Source organism: Coregonus clupeaformis, chromosome 12, assembly GCF_020615455.1.
Source record: "Coregonus clupeaformis isolate EN_2021a chromosome 12, ASM2061545v1, whole genome shotgun sequence".
Classification (NCBI taxonomy): Eukaryota; Metazoa; Chordata; class Actinopteri; order Salmoniformes; family Salmonidae; genus Coregonus; species Coregonus clupeaformis.
Genome location: NC_059203.1, coordinates 62,936,530 through 62,958,665, shown reverse-complemented (window position 1 = coordinate 62,958,665; position 22,136 = coordinate 62,936,530). Strand labels below are relative to the sequence as shown.

General features: G+C 43.0%; 1 protein-coding gene across 10 annotated transcripts in view; it reads left to right on the top strand.

The window, feature by feature from the left end:
- Positions 1 to 22,136, top strand: part of arnt2 (aryl-hydrocarbon receptor nuclear translocator 2) — a 95,261-nt gene that overhangs the window by 37,877 nt on the left and 35,248 nt on the right. For all 10 annotated transcript variants that reach the window (XM_045224005.1, XM_045224006.1, XM_045224004.1 and 7 more), the window contains 2 exons: positions 4,084 to 4,160; positions 9,034 to 9,168. In XM_045224005.1, coding sequence (XP_045079940.1) covers positions 4,084 to 4,160; positions 9,034 to 9,168 — 212 coding nt within the window. The remainder of the gene's footprint in view (positions 1 to 4,083; positions 4,161 to 9,033; positions 9,169 to 22,136) is intronic.

Genomic DNA, 22,136 nt, shown 5'->3' with positions numbered 1-22,136 from the left:
GGGGTCAGAGATCACACAGGACCTCGGATGCACTCATTGACACACACACGCCAACTCTTCCAAGTGTTTACAGAGTCACGAAACCCCCCGGTCTGGAATTGTCTGCAATTCCCAGAACCAGGTGTCTAGATGTGGGGTGGGGGGGTGGGGTTGAGCAACTTTTAGCATCACAGTATGAAATGTACTTAAAGTGCTTTGAGGCTGCACTGGATGATTCCCAGAATCCCGATCACACGCACACTACACGTGTGTGGAAATCGTTGACACATGTTTTACTTCCTGGGACAAAAATAGACCAGTGGAATGTTCTGGTCTGTCAGTCTATCGCTCGCCCACTATCAGTCTTAAGGTACTGAATTAAGTGATAATGCCCGAGAAGCCGGTGTTTGGAGAATATATTGGCATGGGTGTTGTTAGGCCCGAGACGAAGTAGAGGGCTGGCAAACCGTGCCAATATATCCTCCAAACACCGGCTTCTCGAGCATTATCACTTTTATAAAACGGTTACCAACATATTCAAATAATGATTGACATATTTTCATTAAAAAAATTATTTTGAATTTATTCATACTATTTCATCCTTCCACGAGACATAGTCCCGACACAAATCCCGACACAAGCCGGCTGGTCGTTCATTCTATTGGTTCGGTTCCCAGAGATAAGGGATAAGTCGTTCAGTCTTTTTGTTCTGTATCTATGGACGTGACCCAGTCGTTGGTTCTAAATGTTCTATTGCCATACTGGTTGGCAACGTTCTGATCCCTTGCTCGCTAGCTAGCCAACTACGGCTAACTTAGTCACGTCAACTGTAGATGCATTTGCATTTGTTTAAGCTGTTTTCTAGTGACATTTATTTGGATACATCCATAACAATGAGCTAATGAGGCGCGATTTCATCTGGCATCGAAAATGTGCTCTCTTGTCAGGACACTGTTGTTCAGAGGAGCTAGCCAACAACACAGCTAACACAATCACTTAAAATGAAGCTGGAAAGACTGCAAACTAGCTGCACTTTGTTTCGTTTTACCTTTTTTCAATTGACATTTCTTTGGATATATCCATAAAGATTATGCCAGCTGATTCATGATTTCGACTGACTGAGAAACGCTGACTGCCTGTCTGTCTCAGGAGATCGAATTTGAATATTGAAACAATGTTGCAAATGTCGGAGAGACAGACAGCAAGGTTATACAAATCTCCGCTGTTGAAAACTAAATGTTAGTCTAAAAGAAATGTGAGATAATGTCTAGATGCTTTTTATAGTAGAGATCAAGTTTATAAAGTGCCTGGCTGGGTTGATGAGACAGTGGATTGTGCAGTCAGATGGAACAGAGTAAATAGGCATTTTAACGTCATAGATTTAGCCGGTGGTAACTTGTGGAATAGACACCGGCTGGAATGCGGTTTTAACCAATCAGCATTCAGGATTAGACCCGCCCGTTGTATAATCGGACGCATCACCCGCGTGCACACACACGTACGTAGACCATCCATCCTTCTGAGTTATGAAAACAGCACAGGAACTGGTAGGATGTAGCGCATGGCTCATGTCAGCTCTTCTGGGCACCATTTCATAAAACGTCTCAGATTATGAGTGCAGATCTAGGATCAGGTCCCCCCTGTTCATGTAAAGGGCAATTCTAGATCAGCACTCCTACTCTGTCTTTCTGAACAAAGGCCCTGGGGAGACTAAAGTGGATGGAGGTCAGGTAGTAGGATGGATGGTAATTGGCTGGGATGGAACATCAAAATTATAGTTGCGTATATTATTGAATCTAGACGTATGTGTCCCAATTGGCACCCTATTCCCATATGGCTCTGGTCAAAATTAGTGCACTATACAGTGAATAGGGTACCTATTGGCCCTGGTCAAAAGTAGTGCACTATATAGGGAAAAGGGTGCCATTTGGGCCGTAGACTACTTCTTGCATTGACGTGGCTGACTAGTTGGTTGAATATGCAAGTAAAAGTCCTCAACACAGATTGTCTTTTTTTATCAAGGTTTTTTATTTGTCATTTGAAAGATTATACAGACAATAAGACAGACAGATCGAAAAACACACTGATCCTCTACTGGGGGTGGGGGGGGGAGATCTGCGAACAGTCTTCATTATGACTGATAAGTGTTTTTGTGTTGTCAAGGAAACAACAAAGGAATTCATTATTGTGGGAAACTGATATCAACATTTAAATCAATATAAAACTTGATGGAACAAGAACTCTCTCTTGCTCATTCTCTCTCCCTCCCTCCCTCTCTCCCTCTGTGATGTACATGATTATTGATACTGGCAGTAAGAGAGAGAAGTTTTTGGATATTTGTTCCGGATGATTTGCAGAGATTCATAGAGACTGTGTGTATGTGTTTACATGCCTGCCTGTGTGTGTGTGTGTGTGTGTGATTTATCTGCTTGCGTCTCAGCCGTTATTGAGAAAGCAGCTTGTACATTACACTGGTACGGTACTAGACTACACAGTGTCATGCTGGAAATATACATTACACTGGTACGGTACTAGACTACACAGTGTCGTGCTGGAAATATACATTACACTGGTACGGTACTAGACTACACAGTGTCATGCTGGAAATATACATTACACTGGTACGGTACTAGACTACACAGTGTCGTGCTGGAAATATACATTACACTGGTACGGTACTAGACTACACAGTGTCATGCTGGAAATATACATTACACTGGTACGGTACTAGACTACACAGTGTCATGCTGGAAATATACATTACACTGGTACGGTACTAGACTACACAGTGTCATGCTGGAAATATACATTACACTGGTACGGTACTAGACTACACAGTGTCATGCTGGAAATATACATTACACTGGTACGGTACTAGACTACACAGTGTCATGCTGGAAATATACATTACACTGGTACGGTACTAGACTACACAGTGTCATGCTGGAAATATACATTACACTGGTACGGTACTAGACTACACAGTGTCGTGCTGGAAATATACATTACACTGGTACGGTACTAGACTACACAGTGTCATGCTGGAAATATACATTACACTGGTACGGTACTAGACTACACAGTGTCATGCTGGAAATATACATTACACTGGTACGGTACTAGACTACACAGTGTCGTGCTGGAAATATACATTACACTGGTACGGTACTAGACTACACAGTGTCATGCTGGAAATATACATTACACTGGTACGGTACTAGACTACACAGTGTCATGCTGGAAATATACATTACACTGGTACGGTACTAGACTACACAGTGTCATGCTGGAAATATACATTACACTGGTACGGTACTAGACTACACAGTGTCGTGCTGGAAATATACATTACACTGGTACGGTACTAGACTACACAGTGTCATGCTGGAAATATACATTACACTGGTACGGTACTAGACTACACAGTGTCATGCTGGAAATATACATTACACTGGTACGGTACTAGACTACACAGTGTCGTGCTGGAAATATACATTACACTGGTACGGTACTAGACTACACAGTGTCATGCTGGAAATATACATTACACTGGTACGGTACTAGATTACACAGTGTCATGCTGGAAATATACATTACACTGGTACGGTACTAGACTACACAGTGTCATGCTGGAAATATACATTACACTGGTACGGTACTAGACTACACAGTGTCGTGCTGGAAATATACATTACACTGGTACGGTACTAGACTACACAGTGTCATGCTGGAAATATACATTACACTGGTACGGTACTAGACTACACAGTGTCATGCTGGAAATATACATTACACTGGTACGGTACTAGACTACACAGTGTCATGCTGGAAATATACATCACACTGGTACGGTACTAGACTACACAGTGTCATGCTGGAAATCACCTCTCAACAACACAAAGTTCACATCTGAAATGCAAAATCACAAAATTTACACTTTATTGGAAAGCTGCCATCTTGATATCTCACTGTCTCGTGTATTTAATATCTTTCTCTCCCCCACTCTCTCTTTTTTTTATCTCTCTCTTTTCTCCCTCTTTTCCCTCCCTCCCTCTTTTCTCTCTCTCCCTCTTTTCTTGCGCTCCCTCTTTCTCCCTATCTCAGGTATGACCATACCAGAAGAAGACACAGAGGCAGGACAGACCAGTAAATACTGCCTGGTGGCCATCGGAAGACTGCAGGTACCGTCCTGTGTGTGTGTGTGTGTACACGCTCTGTGATGACGTGCAGAGATTAGCACACGACACAGTCTCCTCTCCCATTGCTATATAAGGTTATGGATCCACAAAAAGCCTCTGCTCAAATTAAATGGAAACCCAATCACCTGTCTCATGTTGTCTGTGTCTGTGATCTATGTTTGTGTGGTTGGGTGGGTGCATATCGTTTATGCCAAGGTGTGTGACCTGAGCACGGGGTTGTCAGGGAGCATCAGTCCAGGAGGATTACAGTAATGGAGCAGACAGGTGGAACGTGCACTGAAGAGCTCTATCCATCCTCCCATAACTTGCGTCTCGTGTGTGTGGTGTGAAGAGCTCCACCCTTCCTCCCATAACTCACCCCCCCGCCCAATAGCTCAACCAGCTCAACTCCTCTACATATGTCCAACATCTTCCCTCTCCCACCTTAACCTTCTCAGCTCCCAGACTTCTCTGATGTTTTAGAAGGAGTTGAACTGCTACTGTCCCCTCATAGTATCCCATATACCCCCCATACTCAACTGGCGGACCGCAGTCTGGATCTGAACCCAGAACGGGGTCAATGCGGACCGGGGGTCCTGGTTTACTCGTCGGGCTTCGACCCCTGGTATCATATAAACACTCATAAGACATGGAAAAATGTGTGAAATTGCAGGAAATGAGCTTTAAAAGAGCAAACCATTATCTACCCCATGCAAAATGTGTAGAATTAAGGGAAATTAGCTTTAAAACTGCAAAATGTTCTATCCACCAACAAGAGGGGTGTGAGGTGGGGGTTTGTTACTATGCCGATAAATGACAATATCCATCCGGACCTTCGCCACCTAGAACATTTGTGTGACTGGACCTTCTCAAATAGTACTTGAGTATACTGCCATATACAGTAGAACCTCATAGAGAGATGGGAACCTCTTGAGTCAGACTGACCGGTCAACCAAACGGGCAATATCGAACCGGGACATGTATTGAACACCAAAAACAGGATATTTCTGCAGGATACAGACAAACGTAAAGGATGCTTACATGTGCTTAAGACACACCAGACGTACAGTATCTGGCTAAATGGTCAAAACAATGTGTTAATATGTAGGTAATATTTTCTGTTAAATTTTGATAAAACCTTTTCTACTGTATCTCAAACGCTGCCGATTAACCACTTGGGACAGTTTTCAGGACCATTTAACCACTTGGGACAGTTTTCAGGACATTGTAATCCAGATTCCGTCTCTTTGCTTTTGGACGAAACTTTTGAGATACAACTGAAGTCTTTATGAGACCACATCACATGCTACAACAAATATCATGTTCATATGATCCGATGACATTTGGAAGAAACAGGCCTTTGGTGTCGTGAACGGGAACGGAAGCTGATGGGGGAACAGAATTGAGCACAACACAGGATACATTTAAGCTGCATTAAACATGCTCCTGAAAAAGTGCCCCGTATTCATATAGCTTCTCAGAGTAGGAGTGCTGATCTAGGATCAGTTTAGTATTTTAGGTCTTGATGAATTAGATTAAATGGACAGGGGGGGGCCTGATCCTGGATCAGCACTCCTACTCTGAGACGCTTTATGAATAAGGGCCCTGAAGGCTCTCAAATATAACCTTCCTGGTACTCCCATCCTCCTCCTGCTTTTACCTTCTCCATCATCTCACATATATCTAACCCTCTGGTCCCTTCATCCTTTAATCTCTCTCACATATACTGTATCTAACCCTCTGGTCCCTTCATCCTTTAATCTCTCTCACATATACTGTATCTAACCCTCCGGTCCCTTCATCCTTTAATCTCTCTCACATATACTGTATCTAACCCTCCGGTCCCTTCGTCCTTTAATCTCTCTCACATATACTGTATCTAACCCTCCGGTCCCTTCGTCCTTTAATCTCTCTCACATATACTGTATCTAACCCTCCGGTCCCTTCGTCCTTTAATCTCTCTCACATATACTGTATCTAACCCTCCGGTCCCTTCGTCCTTTAATCTCTCTCACATATACTGTATCTAACCCTCTGGTCCCTTCGTCCTTTAATCTCTCTCACATATACTGTATCTAACCCTCCGGTCCCTTCATCCTTTAATCTCTCTCACATATACTGTATCTAACCCTCCGGTCCCTTCATCCTTTAATCTCTCTCACATATACTGTATCTAACCCTCCGGTCCCTTCGTCCTTTAATCTCTCTCACATATACTGTATCTAACCCTCCGGTCCCTTCATCCTTTAATCTCTCTCACATATACTGTATCTAACCCTCCGGTCCCTTCGTCCTTTAATCTCTCTCACATATACTGTATCTAACCCTCTGGTCCCTTCGTCCTTTAATCTCTCTCACATATACTGTATCTAACCCTCCGGTCCCTTCATCCTTTAATCTCTCTCACATATACTGTATCTAACCCTCCGGTCCCTTCGTCCTTTAATCTCTCTCACATATACTGTATCTAACCCTCCGGTCCCTTCGTCCTTTAATCTCTCACATATACTGTATCTAACCCTCTGGTCCCTTCGTCCTTTAATCTCTCTCACATATACTGTATCTAACCCTCCGGTCCCTTCGTCCTTTAATCTCTCACATATACTGTATCTAACCCTCCGGTCCCTTCGTCCTTTAATCTCTCTCACATATACTGTATCTAACCCTCCGGTCCCTTCGTCCTTTAATCTCTCTCACATATACTGTATCTAACCCTCCGGTCCCTTCGTCCCTTTAATCTCTCTCACATATACTGTATCTAAACCTCTGGTCCCTTCGTCCTTTAATCTCTCTCACATATACTGTATCTAACCCTCCGGTCCCTTCGTCCTTTAATCTCTCACATATACTGTATCTAACCCTCCGGTCCCTTCGTCCTTTAATCTCTCACATATACTGTATCTAACCCTCTGGTCCCTTCGTCCTTTAATCTCTCACATATACTGTATCTAACCCTCTGGTCCCTTCATCCTTTAATCTCTCTCACATATACTGTATCTAACCCTCCGGTCCCTTCGTCCTTTAATCTCTCTCCACATATACTGTATCTAACCCTCCGGTCCCTTCGTCCTTTAATCTCTCTCACATATACTGTATCTAACCCTCTGGTCCCTTCGTCCTTTAATCTCTCTCTCTCTCACATATACTGTATCTAACCCTCCGGTCCCTTCGTCCTTTAATCTCTCTCACATATACTGTATCTAACCCTCTGGTCCCTTCATCCTTTAATCTCTCTCACATATACTGTATCTAACCCTCTGGTCCCTTCATCCTTTAATCTCTCTCACATATACTGTATCTAACCCTCTGGTCCCTTCGTCCTTTAATCTCTCTCACATATACTGTATCTAACCCTCCGGTCCCTTCGTCCTTTAATCTCTCACATATACTGTATCTAACCCTCCGGTCCCTTCGTCCTTTAATCTCTCTCACATATACTGTATCTAACCCTCTGGTCCCTTCATCCTTTAATCTCTCACATATACTGTATCTAACCCTCTGGTCCCTTCGTCCTTTAATCTCTCTCACATATACTGTATCTAACCCTCCGGTCCCTTCGTCCTTTAATCTCTCACATATACTGTATCTAACCCTCCGGTCCCTTCGTCCTTTAATCTCTCTCACATATACTGTATCTAACCCTCCGGTCCCTTCGTCCTTTAATCTCTCTCACATATACTGTATCTAACCCTCCGGTCCCTTCGTCCTTTAATCTCTCTCACATATACTGTATCTAAACCTCTGGTCCCTTCGTCCTTTAATCTCTCTCACATATACTGTATCTAACCCTCCGGTCCCTTCGTCCTTTAATCTCTCACATATACTGTATCTAACCCTCCGGTCCCTTCGTCCTTTAATCTCTCACATATACTGTATCTAACCCTCTGGTCCCTTCGTCCTTTAATCTCTCACATATACTGTATCTAACCCTCTGGTCCCTTCATCCTTTAATCTCTCTCACATATACTGTATCTAACCCTCCGGTCCCTTCGTCCTTTAATCTCTCTCACATATACTGTATCTAACCCTCCGGTCCCTTCGTCCTTTAATCTCTCTCACATATACTGTATCTAACCCTCTGGTCCCTTCGTCCTTTAATCTCTCTCTCTCTCACATATACTGTATCTAACCCTCCGGTCCCTTCGTCCTTTAATCTCTCTCACATATACTGTATCTAACCCTCTGGTCCCTTCATCCTTTAATCTCTCTCACATATACTGTATCTAACCCTCTGGTCCCTTCATCCTTTAATCTCTCTCACATATACTGTATCTAACCCTCCGGTCCCTTCGTCCTTTAATCTCTCTCACATATACTGTATCTAAACCTCTGGTCCCTTCGTCCTTTAATCTCTCTCACATATACTGTATCTAACCCTCCGGTCCCTTCGTCCTTTAATCTCTCTCACATATACTGTATCTAACCCTCCGGTCCCTTCGTCCTTTAATCTCTCACACATATACTGTATCTAACCCTCCGGTCCCTTCGTCCTTTAATCTCTCACACATATACTGTATCTAACCCTCCGGTCCCTTCGTCCTTTAATCTCTCACACATATACTGTATCTAACCCTCTGGTCCCTTCGTCCTTTTTCATCCGCTTTTAACTAGCAAGGGAGGAACTTCACATTCTTAGTCAACATGTTTTAGGAGATGAAGAGTTCTGAGGTTTTATGTGACCATGTCTAAAGAGTCATCTCCCACCTGATGAAAATTCAAGAGGTTGAGAGAAGAAATGCGCTAAAAGCAATTGAAAAAAAAGTTTTCAGCGAGTCTGTCAAAACCTTTGTGCCAATGTTTCATCAATCAATTTTCCAGAAATGTTTATTAACTGATTGGTTAATTAATCGATGACATGTTCCCCCTCATCTCCTAGGTGACCAGTTCTCCCGTTTCCATGGATATGAATGGCCTGTCGGTTCCCACAGAGTTCCTGTCGCGCCACAACTCAGACGGCATCATCACTTTTGTGGACCCGCGGTGCATCAATGTGATTGGATACCAGCCTCAGGTTGGTTCCTCCCCCTATTCATCACAATCAGGGTCTCGTTTAGTAGGGCACGACGTTGCGAAACATTTAGAAAATTGCGAAACGTAACCGGAACAGTCTGTGAGGTGACATCAAAACTATCATGTTATTGAGCGGAACCATATTGAGCAAAACATATCTGTTGCCTGTGATGCCACCTGTCAGAGTTCACAATAAAAGCCCTATGGTGAACTGGAGCCGCTCGTTCGATGCCCACTCATCACATTCTACTCATTCTTTAGGGCAAGACATTGTGAAATGTTGTGAAAATGTTGCAAATAGTGACCAGTAGTGACGTAACCTGTTAATAGGTTTCCAACCCCCCTTGACGAAATGGAGCAGCTGATGCCATGTCACAGACTGTTAAATGTAAAGATGAGGCAGTGTTTCATTTGAAATTGAAGAGGCCCGGAATATTGATTTCATGGTCTTTATGCACCGCCTGGAAACTAAACTATGGGAAACGCCAACCGTGTCCGGATACTGAATGGTCCTATGTACTAAATAGGCTTTTTTGGCTATGCAACAATAGTATGTTTTATAGTATGTATAATTGAAAAAAAGAAATAAGTACACTTTAAATGCCAGGATGTCCTACTCCTTTCCTAGTATGAATTCGCTGCGCACTATTGAGGAAGATAATCTTCTTTTCAGACCAGCGTGTGTTTAATAACAGATCAAGGGGACAGGCTGTACTTAGTGGAGTCCTTGTTTTCACCTGTCCCACCATGTTAGATCAGCAGTGAAAGGGAGGAAGGGTAGAATGCATTTTCACAGAAGCTATAGAAACCCTGGTTCCTAATATTGCCTTATAAGGAGAGATGAACCCTGCTTGTTGGCTTGTAATGTAAGACCCCTGTCTGTGTGTTAGTACGTACTTGTGAGTTTACAGACATAAGTTACAGTAGAGCCTTTTTAGATGACAATCCAACTGCAGGTTTTAAAGATGATTTACAAGTGTATACACAGACAACTATCTTTTAAGTTATTTAAAGCTTCAATAACTTAAGATTGAAGTGTTCTCCATTTTCCCAGCATGACTCTTGATAGCTCAGATGTTGGTAAAGACTGTAGGATAGAGTTACAGTGTAAAGAATGTACATATTGTGTTCCGAAGCGCTTGAATTTAGCCTACACCAGAATACAGAGCGACATTTTAAACCTGACAGACTGTCGACTGATCGCTCAATCAATTAATCATTTAGGGTTGCAAAAATTCGAATAACTTTCTCAACATTCCCCGATTTTCCTGGTTATTCCATCCTGATTCCAGGTAATTTCCAACCGGGATTTCAGGAAGATCTGGGAATTTTGGGAAAGTTACCAGATTTCTGCAAACCCTACAATCAATCAATCAATCAAAGACTATCATGGCCTAATCATTATCTTTTGAGTGGTCCTTACATTCCAGCATGTCTTGAGAGCTCTATATGTGTTACGCCCCTGAAAAAGGGGAGAAATAATCACGAAAGTGACGCAGTTGTTTCCTCACTGAAAACTTTAGTGTAATCTTTTTTTAAAAATACCACATTTTACAGAACAACAGATCTACAGGAACCAGAGTTTTGTAGGGTACAAAGCTTATTCAAGTCACAACAGCATAAACTGTAATTCACTAAAACATATACAAATGTTTCAATATAACTGTCAAACACAAAGTAGCTTTAGCTCAGTAACCCATAACTACATTTATCAACCATGTCAACAAAGTATTCGAAACACATTATACAAATAACCCCAAAATATATTATTAACAACGCACATGTTCATTCACAATTAGCATAAAATGGCAGCTACTCTCAGTACGAAGCTATTTCGCTGCAACCAAGCAGATTTCCCTCACACACGCACCTAGTACTCTCTTCAACTTAACTCTAACTTACTCAATATGTTACTAACACATACCTTAAACTCTCTTGACATGTTAGCAAGTTATTACATTCAAATTAACTCGTTTTATATCAATAACGTACCTGAAAAAGGGGAGAAATAATCACGAAAGTGACGCAGTTGTTTCCTCACTGAAAACTTTAGTGTAATGAGAAAAAGACCGCGATTTCCCCAGAAAGTTGGGTGGAGACCAGAGCAATCGATCTCAGGCTCATAGATTAAGAGCATTTAGTAGATCACAGATTAACACTTTTACCCTTAAATTAGGCACCACAAAATAAAGTAGTCAATATAACGTTTACACATTCCTCTTACAATATTTACCCTTTTACACTTGACGGATTTTAACACATTTATGAATTTTATCAATCTCTATGAACTAGTACTGGATGCATGATCTTTTTAACCTTAGATATTTTAAGATCCTTACATACCATGAACTTACTAATACGTTTTAGTGTATAACAGGCTATGAATATGTCCTTTAACCTGTCACACTCTCCCCGACAAAATAAATGTTGTCCCAACATTACCAACATTGTCTTCTTAAACAGTCTATAAGCACTGGACGTAGAAAATCCTCTTCTGTAAGCTAGTACTTGAGCAGAGGTCAAAGTTCACAGTTCAAATAGAACCAAGAAGTTATATTCACAGTCCATATCTGTTGACCAGCAGTATAAACAGTCCATAAGCAGTCTTTTCTCATACTATTGTCAACAGTCCATCAGTTTTAATGATCTATATGCATAGTCTGCTAATTGTCTCGTGAAAGTCTGTGAAATCAGTCAGTAGTCCATGGTCAAACATGTCAACTCTGTCTGTGGCCTCAAGTTTGCTGAAGTCCATACATGTAGGGTGGCTGAAGGTAATATCGCTGTAGTGATGGCAGCCATGGAACCAGTCCTGGTGCAGGGTAGACAGGGAACAACTGTGGCTGTGGCTGGATACTGTAGCAGGAAGGGATACCAAGCTGATCATAGGTGATACGTCTTGGAGGGTGTCTCTCTCTTTGTGGCAGCTGGTAAGCTGGTTCCTCGGGTTCAGCAGCAGCAGTTAATGAAGGAAAGGCACTTAGTGGACGATCATCAGGCACATTTTCAGCAGGCAAGTTCATCTCCTCAGCAGGCAGTTCTTTAACTGTTGTTTTCTCCTCCAGCTGATTTTCAACAAGCGGCTGTGCTGGTAGCATATCAGGAACTGGCACCGCCACTGTTTGTTTCACTGGTGGGGGCCTGTTTTCCGACTCTCTCGCTGGTTCAGCATATCTCTCAGGTACTGTAGGAGATGTGGGGACCTGTAGCGGCTCATGATGAAGGTCATATTCATCCCCGCTGTCTTCATCAGAATCTAGAGGCTGTGATCCAGGCTGATGTCTCTTTTTCTTACTTTTGTCATCTTTAGTCATTTCTGGTTGTCTCTCAAAAGGTAAGTGGTCACAGGACATGAGCAAGTTTCTGTGCAGGACCCGTGAGCGTCCCCTACCCTTTTCCGGTCTCAACTCATAAATCGGCAGGTCTGAACCCATTTGTCTCACTACTGTGTGAATTTGGTCTTCCCAATAGTTACGGAGTTTGCCTGGTCCTCCTCTTGGTGTCAGGTTTTTAATCAGAACTCGCTCGCCAGGCTGTAGCACTGAACTCCTAACTTTAGTGTCATAGTACTTCTTGCTTCTTTCAGCAGCTTTCTGAGCATTTTCATTTGCAATGGCGTATGCTTCTTCCATTCCTCGTTTCCAGTTCTCCACGTAGTCTCGCTGGTTACTGGAACCTGCCTCTGTGCACAATCCAAAGAACATATCAACTGGAAGCCTGGGTGATCTCCCAAACAGAAGATAAAATGGTGAATAGCCAGTCACTTCGCAACGGGTGCAGTTATAGGCATAAACCAGTTTGTTTAGAGACTCCTTCCAGTTTGACTTTTGTGTCTCAGTTAGTGTCTTTAGCATTTGCAACAATGTTCTGTTCATTCGTTCCACTTGACTGTTCCCCATCGGGTGGTAGGGTGTTGTTCTGGACCCCACCATGCCACTGAGTTTCTTTAACTGATGGAACAACTGATTTTCGAATTCTCCCCCTTGGTCATGGTGGATGCGGGAGGGGAACCCAAACTTCAGGGCAAAGTCATTGAAGATGAGATTTGCAGCAGTTTTTCCTGACTTTGATGTGGTGGCGTAGGCTTGAGTGAAACGTGTAAAATGATCAACAATCACGAGGATGTACTCATATCCCCCTTTGCATCTGTCGAGATGGAGGAAATCTATACATACCAGTTCAAATGGCTGTGTTGTCACAATGTTTGTCAGAGGAGCTCTTGTTTCATGGCCTGGCTTTTTCTGCTTGACACAGCTACAAGTTTTAGTCACATAGTGCTCAATGTCAGATTGCATATACGGCCAGAAGAAGCGGTCACGTACTAGTGATACAGTGCGGTCAGTACCTTGGTGTCCCATGTTATTGTGCAACTCTTCCATCACTTTACCTTTGTACTGCTCTGGTAGAACTAACTGCTTGCGGGCTGTAGTGATTCTGTAAAGAATACCATCACTGTCGATTGTCAATTTGTCCCATTCTCTGAATAGGCATTTTGTCTTTGGACTGAATTCCTTTTGCTCTTTAACTGGCGGTTTGGAACCAGACAGCTTGAAATCGAGCACAGGACGGATGACCGGATCAGACTCTTGTGCCTCTCTTATCCCCTCTTTTGGGATCGAGCTGATTGTTGCTGTAGTTGTCTCACCTTCAGCTGATACTGACATAGATGCAGCTGAAATTGACCAAGGCACAAAAGGCTCTTTCTGTACCTCTACTGCTTGTATCGTGGCGGCAATGGTGTCTGGTGGAAGCTCCTCAGAACATTCTCTCATCAGTGACTCTACATCCAGTGGCATCCTCGACAAAGCATCTGCATCACTGTTCTCTCTACCTGGCCTGTACTTTATTGTAAAGTGGAAATCAGCCAATTCTGCAACCCACCTGGAAGTGGTTGCATTCAGTTTTGCAGTAGACAGAATGTAGCTGAGCGGGTTGTTATCACTGTATACAGTGAAGGTCGGAGCATAGTACAAATAATCATGGAACTTATCAGTGATTGCCCATTTCAGAGCTAGAAATTCTAGCTTGCCAGAGTGGTAGTGATAGTTCTTCTCAGCTGCTGTTAAGGTTCGAGAGCCATAAGCAATGACCCTAAGCTTCCCATCTTGCTCTTGATAAAGAACTGCTCCCAAGCCTTGGTGTGACGCATCAGTGTGTACAACAAATGGCTGAGTGAAGTCAGGGAAACCTAAGACTGGTGGGTGAAGCAGACACTCAATCAGCTGTTCAAGTGCCTGTTGATGCTGGTCAGTCCACAGGATTGGCTTGTTTGAGGGCACCACATGACTTACTTTCTTTGTTTTTGCTTTCCGTGGGTGGTCAGGTAATTTCTCTGAATCTGCTTTCAGGAGGTCATACAGACAGCTGGCCCTCCTAGAAAAGTCTTTGATGTACTGTCTGTAGTAAGTGAGTAAACCAAGCATTTTTCTGAGCTGGCCCACAGTCTGTGGCCTGATCTCTTTCAATGCTCTTACTGCTTCAAAATCGGCTGGGTCAACTTTGCTGCCGTCTGCAGACACTATTCTGCCCAAATAACGGACCTGGGGTTTAAAGAGATCACACTTACTTGGCTTGAGTTTGATGCCATACTCTCTGAGACGCTGCAAAACTTTTTGCACATCATTCACATGGCTGTCGAAAGTTTTACTGAAAACTAGCGTGTCGTCCAGATAAGGAATGCAGATGTTGTCCCGGAGCCCTTCCAAACATTCCTCCATACAACGCTGAAAAGCTGCAGGAGCGTTCATGAGGCCGAATGGCATACGTATCCACTCATAGAGTCCCCATGGGGTCACAAATGCTGTCAGTGATCTGCTTTCTTCAGAGATGAACCCTTGGTGATATGCTTTTCCCCTGATCTAAAAGGGAGAACCAGGAATTACCACCTAAACTGTCCATGATGTCCTGGACCCGAGGGATGGGCTGGCGGTCGGGATGTGTCTTTCTGTTCAGGTCTCTGTAATCTATACACAACCGGAGGGTCCCGTCCTTCTTCCTAACGCACACGACAGGTGAAGAATATGAAGAGTTTGACTTCCTAACCCAACCCTGGGCTATGAGGTCATGAAGGTAACCCTTCATCTCCTGATACAGTGGCCTGGGCACTGACATGTATGTGCGCTTGACTGGTTCAGAGTCCTTTAGAGAAATAGTCATTTTCAATCGTTCAATGCAGCCAATGTCATTGTCTGATCTGGAGAAGGAGTGACACTCTTCTCTAAGCATTTTCCTAACAACCTCTCTCTGTTCTTCGGTTAGGTGACTTAAACCTACTGGTGGATCCCACTGTTCAGTAGCAGTACATGGGGTTTGAACACTGGTGTGATTCACTGTGGCTGGGGTGACAGCTTTTTCAAAGACTTGGGCAGGTAACACAGTCATAATGGTTTGTACTGTACCGATTATGGTGCGTCCTAGCAGGGCAATGTCGTGTGGTCAGTGGGGTTAGAGACATCAAGCATGACAACTGGAAAAACACCTTTCTTAACTCTGACTAGTGTGTCAAAGAACTCAAGTTCATCTGGCCACTGCGGGTTCAGGTCTGGCTGGAAAAGCATTGTCATGTCATCTTTGAAAGGCTGGGAAGCTACCCGGCACTCAATCTGAATGCTACTGTGTTTTGGTACAGCAACCTTCTCTTTCTTGGTTTTCACTGCGTATTCATCTGTCTGTTCTGCACTAACAGCCTGTATAAAAGCTCTCACCTTATTTCTTTTGAGGCTTGGGAAAGCTTTTTTTACTGTACTGTACCGTTTAGTCTTTTCGGTCATTGTCAGGATGTGCTCAATAACATTGAAACCTATGATGGGATGAGATAGGTGACAGCCTTTCATTACCAGCACTGGGATGATCAGTTCCTTCGTTTGGTCAGTTTCAGAGGCTAGCCGAAAAGTTGTTTCAATCCATCCCAGGTACGGCATTTCAGTCCCATTTGCTGCCGTCAATCTTAGATCATCAGGTGAGTCCAGAATTTCTGAAACATCCCTCAGCCTTGCGTTTGGGAGAGATTCCGCTTTCCATCGTTCATTACATTTTACATTTTACATTTTAGTCATTTAGCAGACGCTCTTATCCAGAGCGACTTACAGTTAGTGAATACATATTATTATTATTATTATTTATTTTTTATACTGGCCCCCCGTGGGAATCAAACCCACAACCCTGGCGTTGCAAACGCCATGCTCTATCAGCTGAGCTACATCCCTGCCGGCCATTCCCTCCCCTACCCTGGATGACGCTGGGCCAATTGTGCGCCGCCCATGAGTCTCCCGGTCGCGGCCGGCTGCGACAGAGCCTGGATTCGAACCAGGATCTCTAGTGGCACAGTTAGCACTACGATGCAGTGCCTTAGACCACTGCGCCACTCAGGAGCTATGGTACAGGAGGTATCGGTTCATCAATGACCGATACCTGAGAGCCTGTGTCCCATAGAGCTTGGAGGTGGTGGTGATTCAGGTGACACTCAACAAGGCACTGTCTACCGACTAGCGAGGTGACCTTATGTGGGTGGCAACCTTGAGCTAGGGATGGTAAAGAGTGGGCATTTTCTTCTGTACAGGAAAGCTTTTCACAGGTAGAGTCAATTTTCAGGTGAGTGCATTTTTCCTTATGTTTAGTCCAATGTTGGTTTTGACATCCTTTGGAACAGTACAGTGTCTCTTTACATGATGAACATTGTTTCAGGTTCTCAAATGAATCTTCTCTGGCACAATTTGCACATTTCTGGGACTTTTTGGTAGCTACGGTTAACACTTGTCCCTCAGCGGTAACCCTTCCCCGTTTAAAGGGGCCTCTTTGGATGGTCTGACTCCCCGGATTTTACATCCAGCTTGGAAATGTTCTCCACTCCCACATCGGAAGCAGTGTGTGCAGCGTGCATCTGTTCTGGCCTGCTGGCAGACAAAACACCTCCTTGGAGCTTGAGCAGAGCGGTTGGTATACAGGTTAGGTGCATATTGATACTGCGCAGGGTCAGGTGCTTGGGGCTGACTGTAGTTGCTGTAATACTGCTGCTGGGAAACAGGTGGCTGGGGGTCCCTATCTGGCCTCCTAACTGGAAGCGGGGCATGGGCATAAGGCGATGACTGAAACATAGGCTGCTGTAATGTCTCCTTAATCTGAGCAATCTCTGCACTGAGACCTTTTAGGGAAGCTACACCTGTCTTAAGTTCAGCTAACTCTGTTAACAGTTCTGCGGGTATCTTAGCCTTTGCTTCCTTCACAGGACACTTTGCAGATGGCGTATCTTCTAACTGGACTACACTTACAGTTGTAGCAGGCTGTGGGGCATTAAAACGCTTTTTGTTTCGTCTTTCTATCTCATTAGCACAAGTAATGTTAAGCTTCTCTAGCAAAACCTCATCTGATGTTTCGCTATCAAGCAGGAGAGGCTGCATGTCTATCCTGATACTGTCACTCTGGAGACCTGTAAGGACTGTGTGTAAACACATGCGCTGGACTAGAGCAGGGTCATACTTAAGCCCTGATTCTGACTCCTGGGACGCAAATAGTACTTTCTGCCTCAAATCTAAGACGCGCATCAGGAAGCTTTGAGGGGTCTCCTTGCTATGCTGTGCTTCTGAAGCTAGCTGTTTGTAAAGCTCTGTTGCACTCTTCTCTTGGAAGTGGGAACGCAGGATGCATCTAAGTGTGGGAAGAGTTAGCTGGGGTTTACCTTCCAAGTAGCTGCGTAGCTGTGAGCCTGGAGAAATAGCCCTGATTACTGCGTCTACTATTTCTACCTCAGGATAGCCTCTGTTAAGTCCATTCTCAATCTGATGGGCAAGGCTGGAAAAAGTCAGTTTATCTTTCTGGCCCGGTTCACCTATCTGCCCAGAAATTTTTAACTCTTTGCGCCAGTATGAGCCGGGCTGTGCACTGGGTGAGAGCTGCATGCTCCTCTGAAGATGGGCAGGGGGTTGGGGCTGGCGCAGAGAATCACTGGCTTTGTCTGCAGTACTCTGCTCAGTTCCCACCCCTTGTTGTGGGGTTACAGTTCTCAGTCCCTCGATTATGTGATGTGTTCTGGCTGTTTCAATATCATGGTCAGTTTGCCCTGTCTTGCTATCTATGCCACTGATCATCTCTGTCATTTTGTCTTTAAGTAGCAATAATTCCGACATGCCGCCATCTTCTAACTCTGCAACTTCCTCTCTTTCAAGGAACATCATAATGTGAGTCATCAGTGATATGCGGGATTTGTCTTGAATAACTCTTCTCTGTTCGCCTGATATGTCAAGGAAATCACATACGTCTAGTAACTTGTCTTTAGTCAGGGTGTGCAATTCTCCTACTACCTCTTCCTGTAGTTCTTCCAAGGCGGTTGTCATGTTGACAGGACAGGAGGAACCTTTACTGTGCAGGAGTTGACTCTGAATTAGATGGTCCTTACTGTCTCTGATGGTCTCTCAACGGCCTCAGTTGACACGTACTTAACCACCAACTTCCAGCTCCCCTCGAACAGCAACACTTTCCTCACTGCAGCCTGCCTGGGTTGTTATGTAGGGATTTGGCTGGCTCAGAATTCAGCGACCAGGATGTGGAAGCCGGACATCTGAGCAGCAATCTCAGCGGAGCCTCCAAAATGTTACGCCCCTGAAAAAGGGGAGAAATAATCACGAAAGTGACGCAGTTGTTTCCTCACTGAAAACTTTAGTGTAATCTTTTTACAAAAATACCACATTTTACAGAACAACAGATCTACAGGAACCAGAGTTTTGTAGGGTACAAAGCTTATTCAAGTCACAACAGCATAAACTGTAATTCACTAAAACATATACAAATGTTTCAATATAACTGTCAAACACAAAGTAGCTTTAGCTCAGTAACCCATAACTACATTTATCAACCATGTCAACAAAGTATTCGAAACACATTATACAAATAACCCCAAAATATATTATTAACAACGCACATGTTCATTCACAATTAGCATAAAATGGCAGCTACTCTCAGTACGAAGCTATTTCGCTGCAACCAAGCAGATTTCCCTCACACACGCACCTAGTACTCTCTTCAACTTAACTCTAACTTACTCAATATGTTACTAACACATACCTTAAACTCTCTTGACATGTTAGCAAGTTATTACATTCAAATTAACTCGTTTTATATCAATAACGTACCTGAAAAAGGGGAGAAATAATCACGAAAGTGACGCAGTTGTTTCCTCACTGAAAACTTTAGTGTAATGAGAAAAAGACCGCGATTTCCCCAGAAAGTTGGGTGGAGACCAGAGCAATCGATCTCAGGCTCATAGATTAAGAGCATTTAGTAGATCACAGATTAACACTTTTACCCTTAAATTAGGCACCACAAAATAAAGTAGTCAATATAACGTTTACACATTCCTCTTACAATATTTACCCTTTTACACTTGACGGATTTTAACACATTTATGAATTTTATCAATCTCTATGAACTAGTACTGGATGCATGATCTTTTTAACCTTAGATATTTTAAGATCCTTACATACCATGAACTTACTAATACTTTTTAGTGTATAACAGGCTATGAATATGTCCTTTAACCTGTCACATATGCTGTGTATTTGTATTTGTATTTATTATGGATCCCCATTAGTTCCTGCCAAGGCAGCAGCTACTCTTCCTGGGGTCCAGCAAAATTAAGGCAGTTATACATTTAAAACAACATTACAATACATTCATAACAGATTTCACAGCACACTAAGTGTGTGCCCTCATGCACCTACTCCACTACCACAAATCCACAACACAAAATCCATGTATACATGTGTGTATAGAGCGTATGTTATGTGTGTGTATGCATGTGTCTGTGCCTATGTTTGTGTTGCTGCACAGTCCCCGCTGTTCCATAAGGTGTATTTTTATCTGTTTTTTAAATCTGATTCTACTGCTTGCATCAGTTACCAGATGTGGAATAGAGTTCCATGTAATCATGGCTCTATGTAGTACTGTGCGCCTCCAATAGTCTGTTCTGGACTTGTGGACAGTGAAGAGACCTCTGGTGGCATGTCTTGTGGGGTATGCATGGGTGTCTGAGCTGTGTGCCAGTTGTTCAAACAGACAGCTCGGTGCTTTCAACATGTCAACACCTCTCACAAACACAAGCAGTGATGAAGTCAATCTCTCCTCCATTTTGAGCCAGGAGAGATTGACATGCATATTATTAATGTTTGCTCTCTGTGTACATCCAAGGGCCAGCCGTGCTGCCCTGTTTTGAGCCAATTGCAATTTTCCTAAGTCCCTCTTTGTGGCACCTGACCACACATCTGAACATTAGTCCAGGTGCGATAAAACTAGAGCCTGTAGGACCTGCCTTGTTGAAAGTGCTGTTAAGAAGGTAGAGCAGCACTTTATTATGGACAGACTTCTCCCCATCTTAGCTACTGTTGTATCAATATGTTTTGACCATGACAGTTTACAATCCAGAGTTACTCCAAGCAGTTTAGTCACCTCAACTTGCTCAATCTCCACATTATTTATTACAAGATTTAATTGAGGTTTGGAGTTTAGTGAAGGATATGTTCCAAATACAATGCTTTTAGTTTTATAAATATTTAGGACTAACTTCTTCCTTGCCACCCACTCTGAAACTAACTGCAACTCTTTAAGTCTTGCAGTCATTTCAGTCGCTGTAGTAGCTGACATGTATTGTGTTGAGTCATCCGCATACATAGACACTCTGGCTTTACTCGAAGCCAGTGGCATGTCATTAGTAAAGATTGAAAAAAGTAATGGGCCTAAACAGCTGCCTTGGGGAATTCCTGATTCTACCTGGATTATGTTGGAGAGGCTTCCATTAAAGAACACCCTCTGTGTTCTGTTAGACAGGTAACTCTGTATCCACAATATAGCAGGTGGAGTAAAGCCATAAAACATATGTTTTTCCAGCAGCAGACTATGATCAATAATATCAAAAGCCGCACTGAAGTCTAACAAAACAGCCCCCACAATCTTTTTATCATCAATTTCTCTCCGCCAATCATCAGTCATTTGTGTAAGTGCTTGTTGAATGTCCTTCTCTATAAGCATGCTGAAAGTTTGTTGTCAATTTGTTTACTGTAAAATAGCATTGTATCTGGTCAAACACCATTTTTTCCAAAAGTTTACTAAGGGTTGGTAACAGGCTAATTGGTCGGCTATTTGAGCCAGTAAAGGGGGCTTTTGCTTCCATCCAAGCCTGGGGGCACACAAATTCTAGTAGCTTACATTGAAAATATGGCAAATAGGAGTGGCAATATCGTCCGCTATTATCCTCAGTAATTTTCCATCCAAGTTGTCAGACCCTGGTGGCTTGTCATTGTTGATAGACAACGATCATTTCTTCACCTCTTCCACACTCACTTTACGGAATTCAAAATTACAACGTTTGTCTTTCATAATTTGGTCAGATATACTTGGATGTGTAGTGTCAGTAATTGTTGCTGGCATGTCATGCCTAAGTTTGCTAATCATGCCAATGAAAAAATCATTAAAGTAGTTGGCAATATCAGTTGGTTTTGTGATGAATGAGCCATCTGATTCAATGAATGATGGAGCTGAGTTTGCCTTTTTTCCCTACATTTCATTTAAGGTGCTCCAAAGCTTTTTACTATCATTCTTTGTGTCATTTATCTTTGTTTCATAGTGTAGTTTCTTCTTTTTATTCAGTTTAGTCACATGATTTCTCAATTTTGCAATATGTTTGCCAATCGGTTGTGCAGCCAGACTTATTTGCCATTCCTTTTGCCTCATCCCTCTCATCCATACAATTTTTCAATTCCTCATCAATCCACAGGGATTTAACAGTTTATTACAGTCATTTTCTTAATGGGTGCATGCTTATTAGTATCCGGAATAAGCAATTTCATAAATGTGTCAAGTGCAGTGTCTGTTTACTCCTCATTACACACCACGGACCAACACATATTCTTTACATCAACAACATAGGAATCACTACAAAACTTATTGTATGACCTTTTATACACAATATTTGGCCCAGCCTTT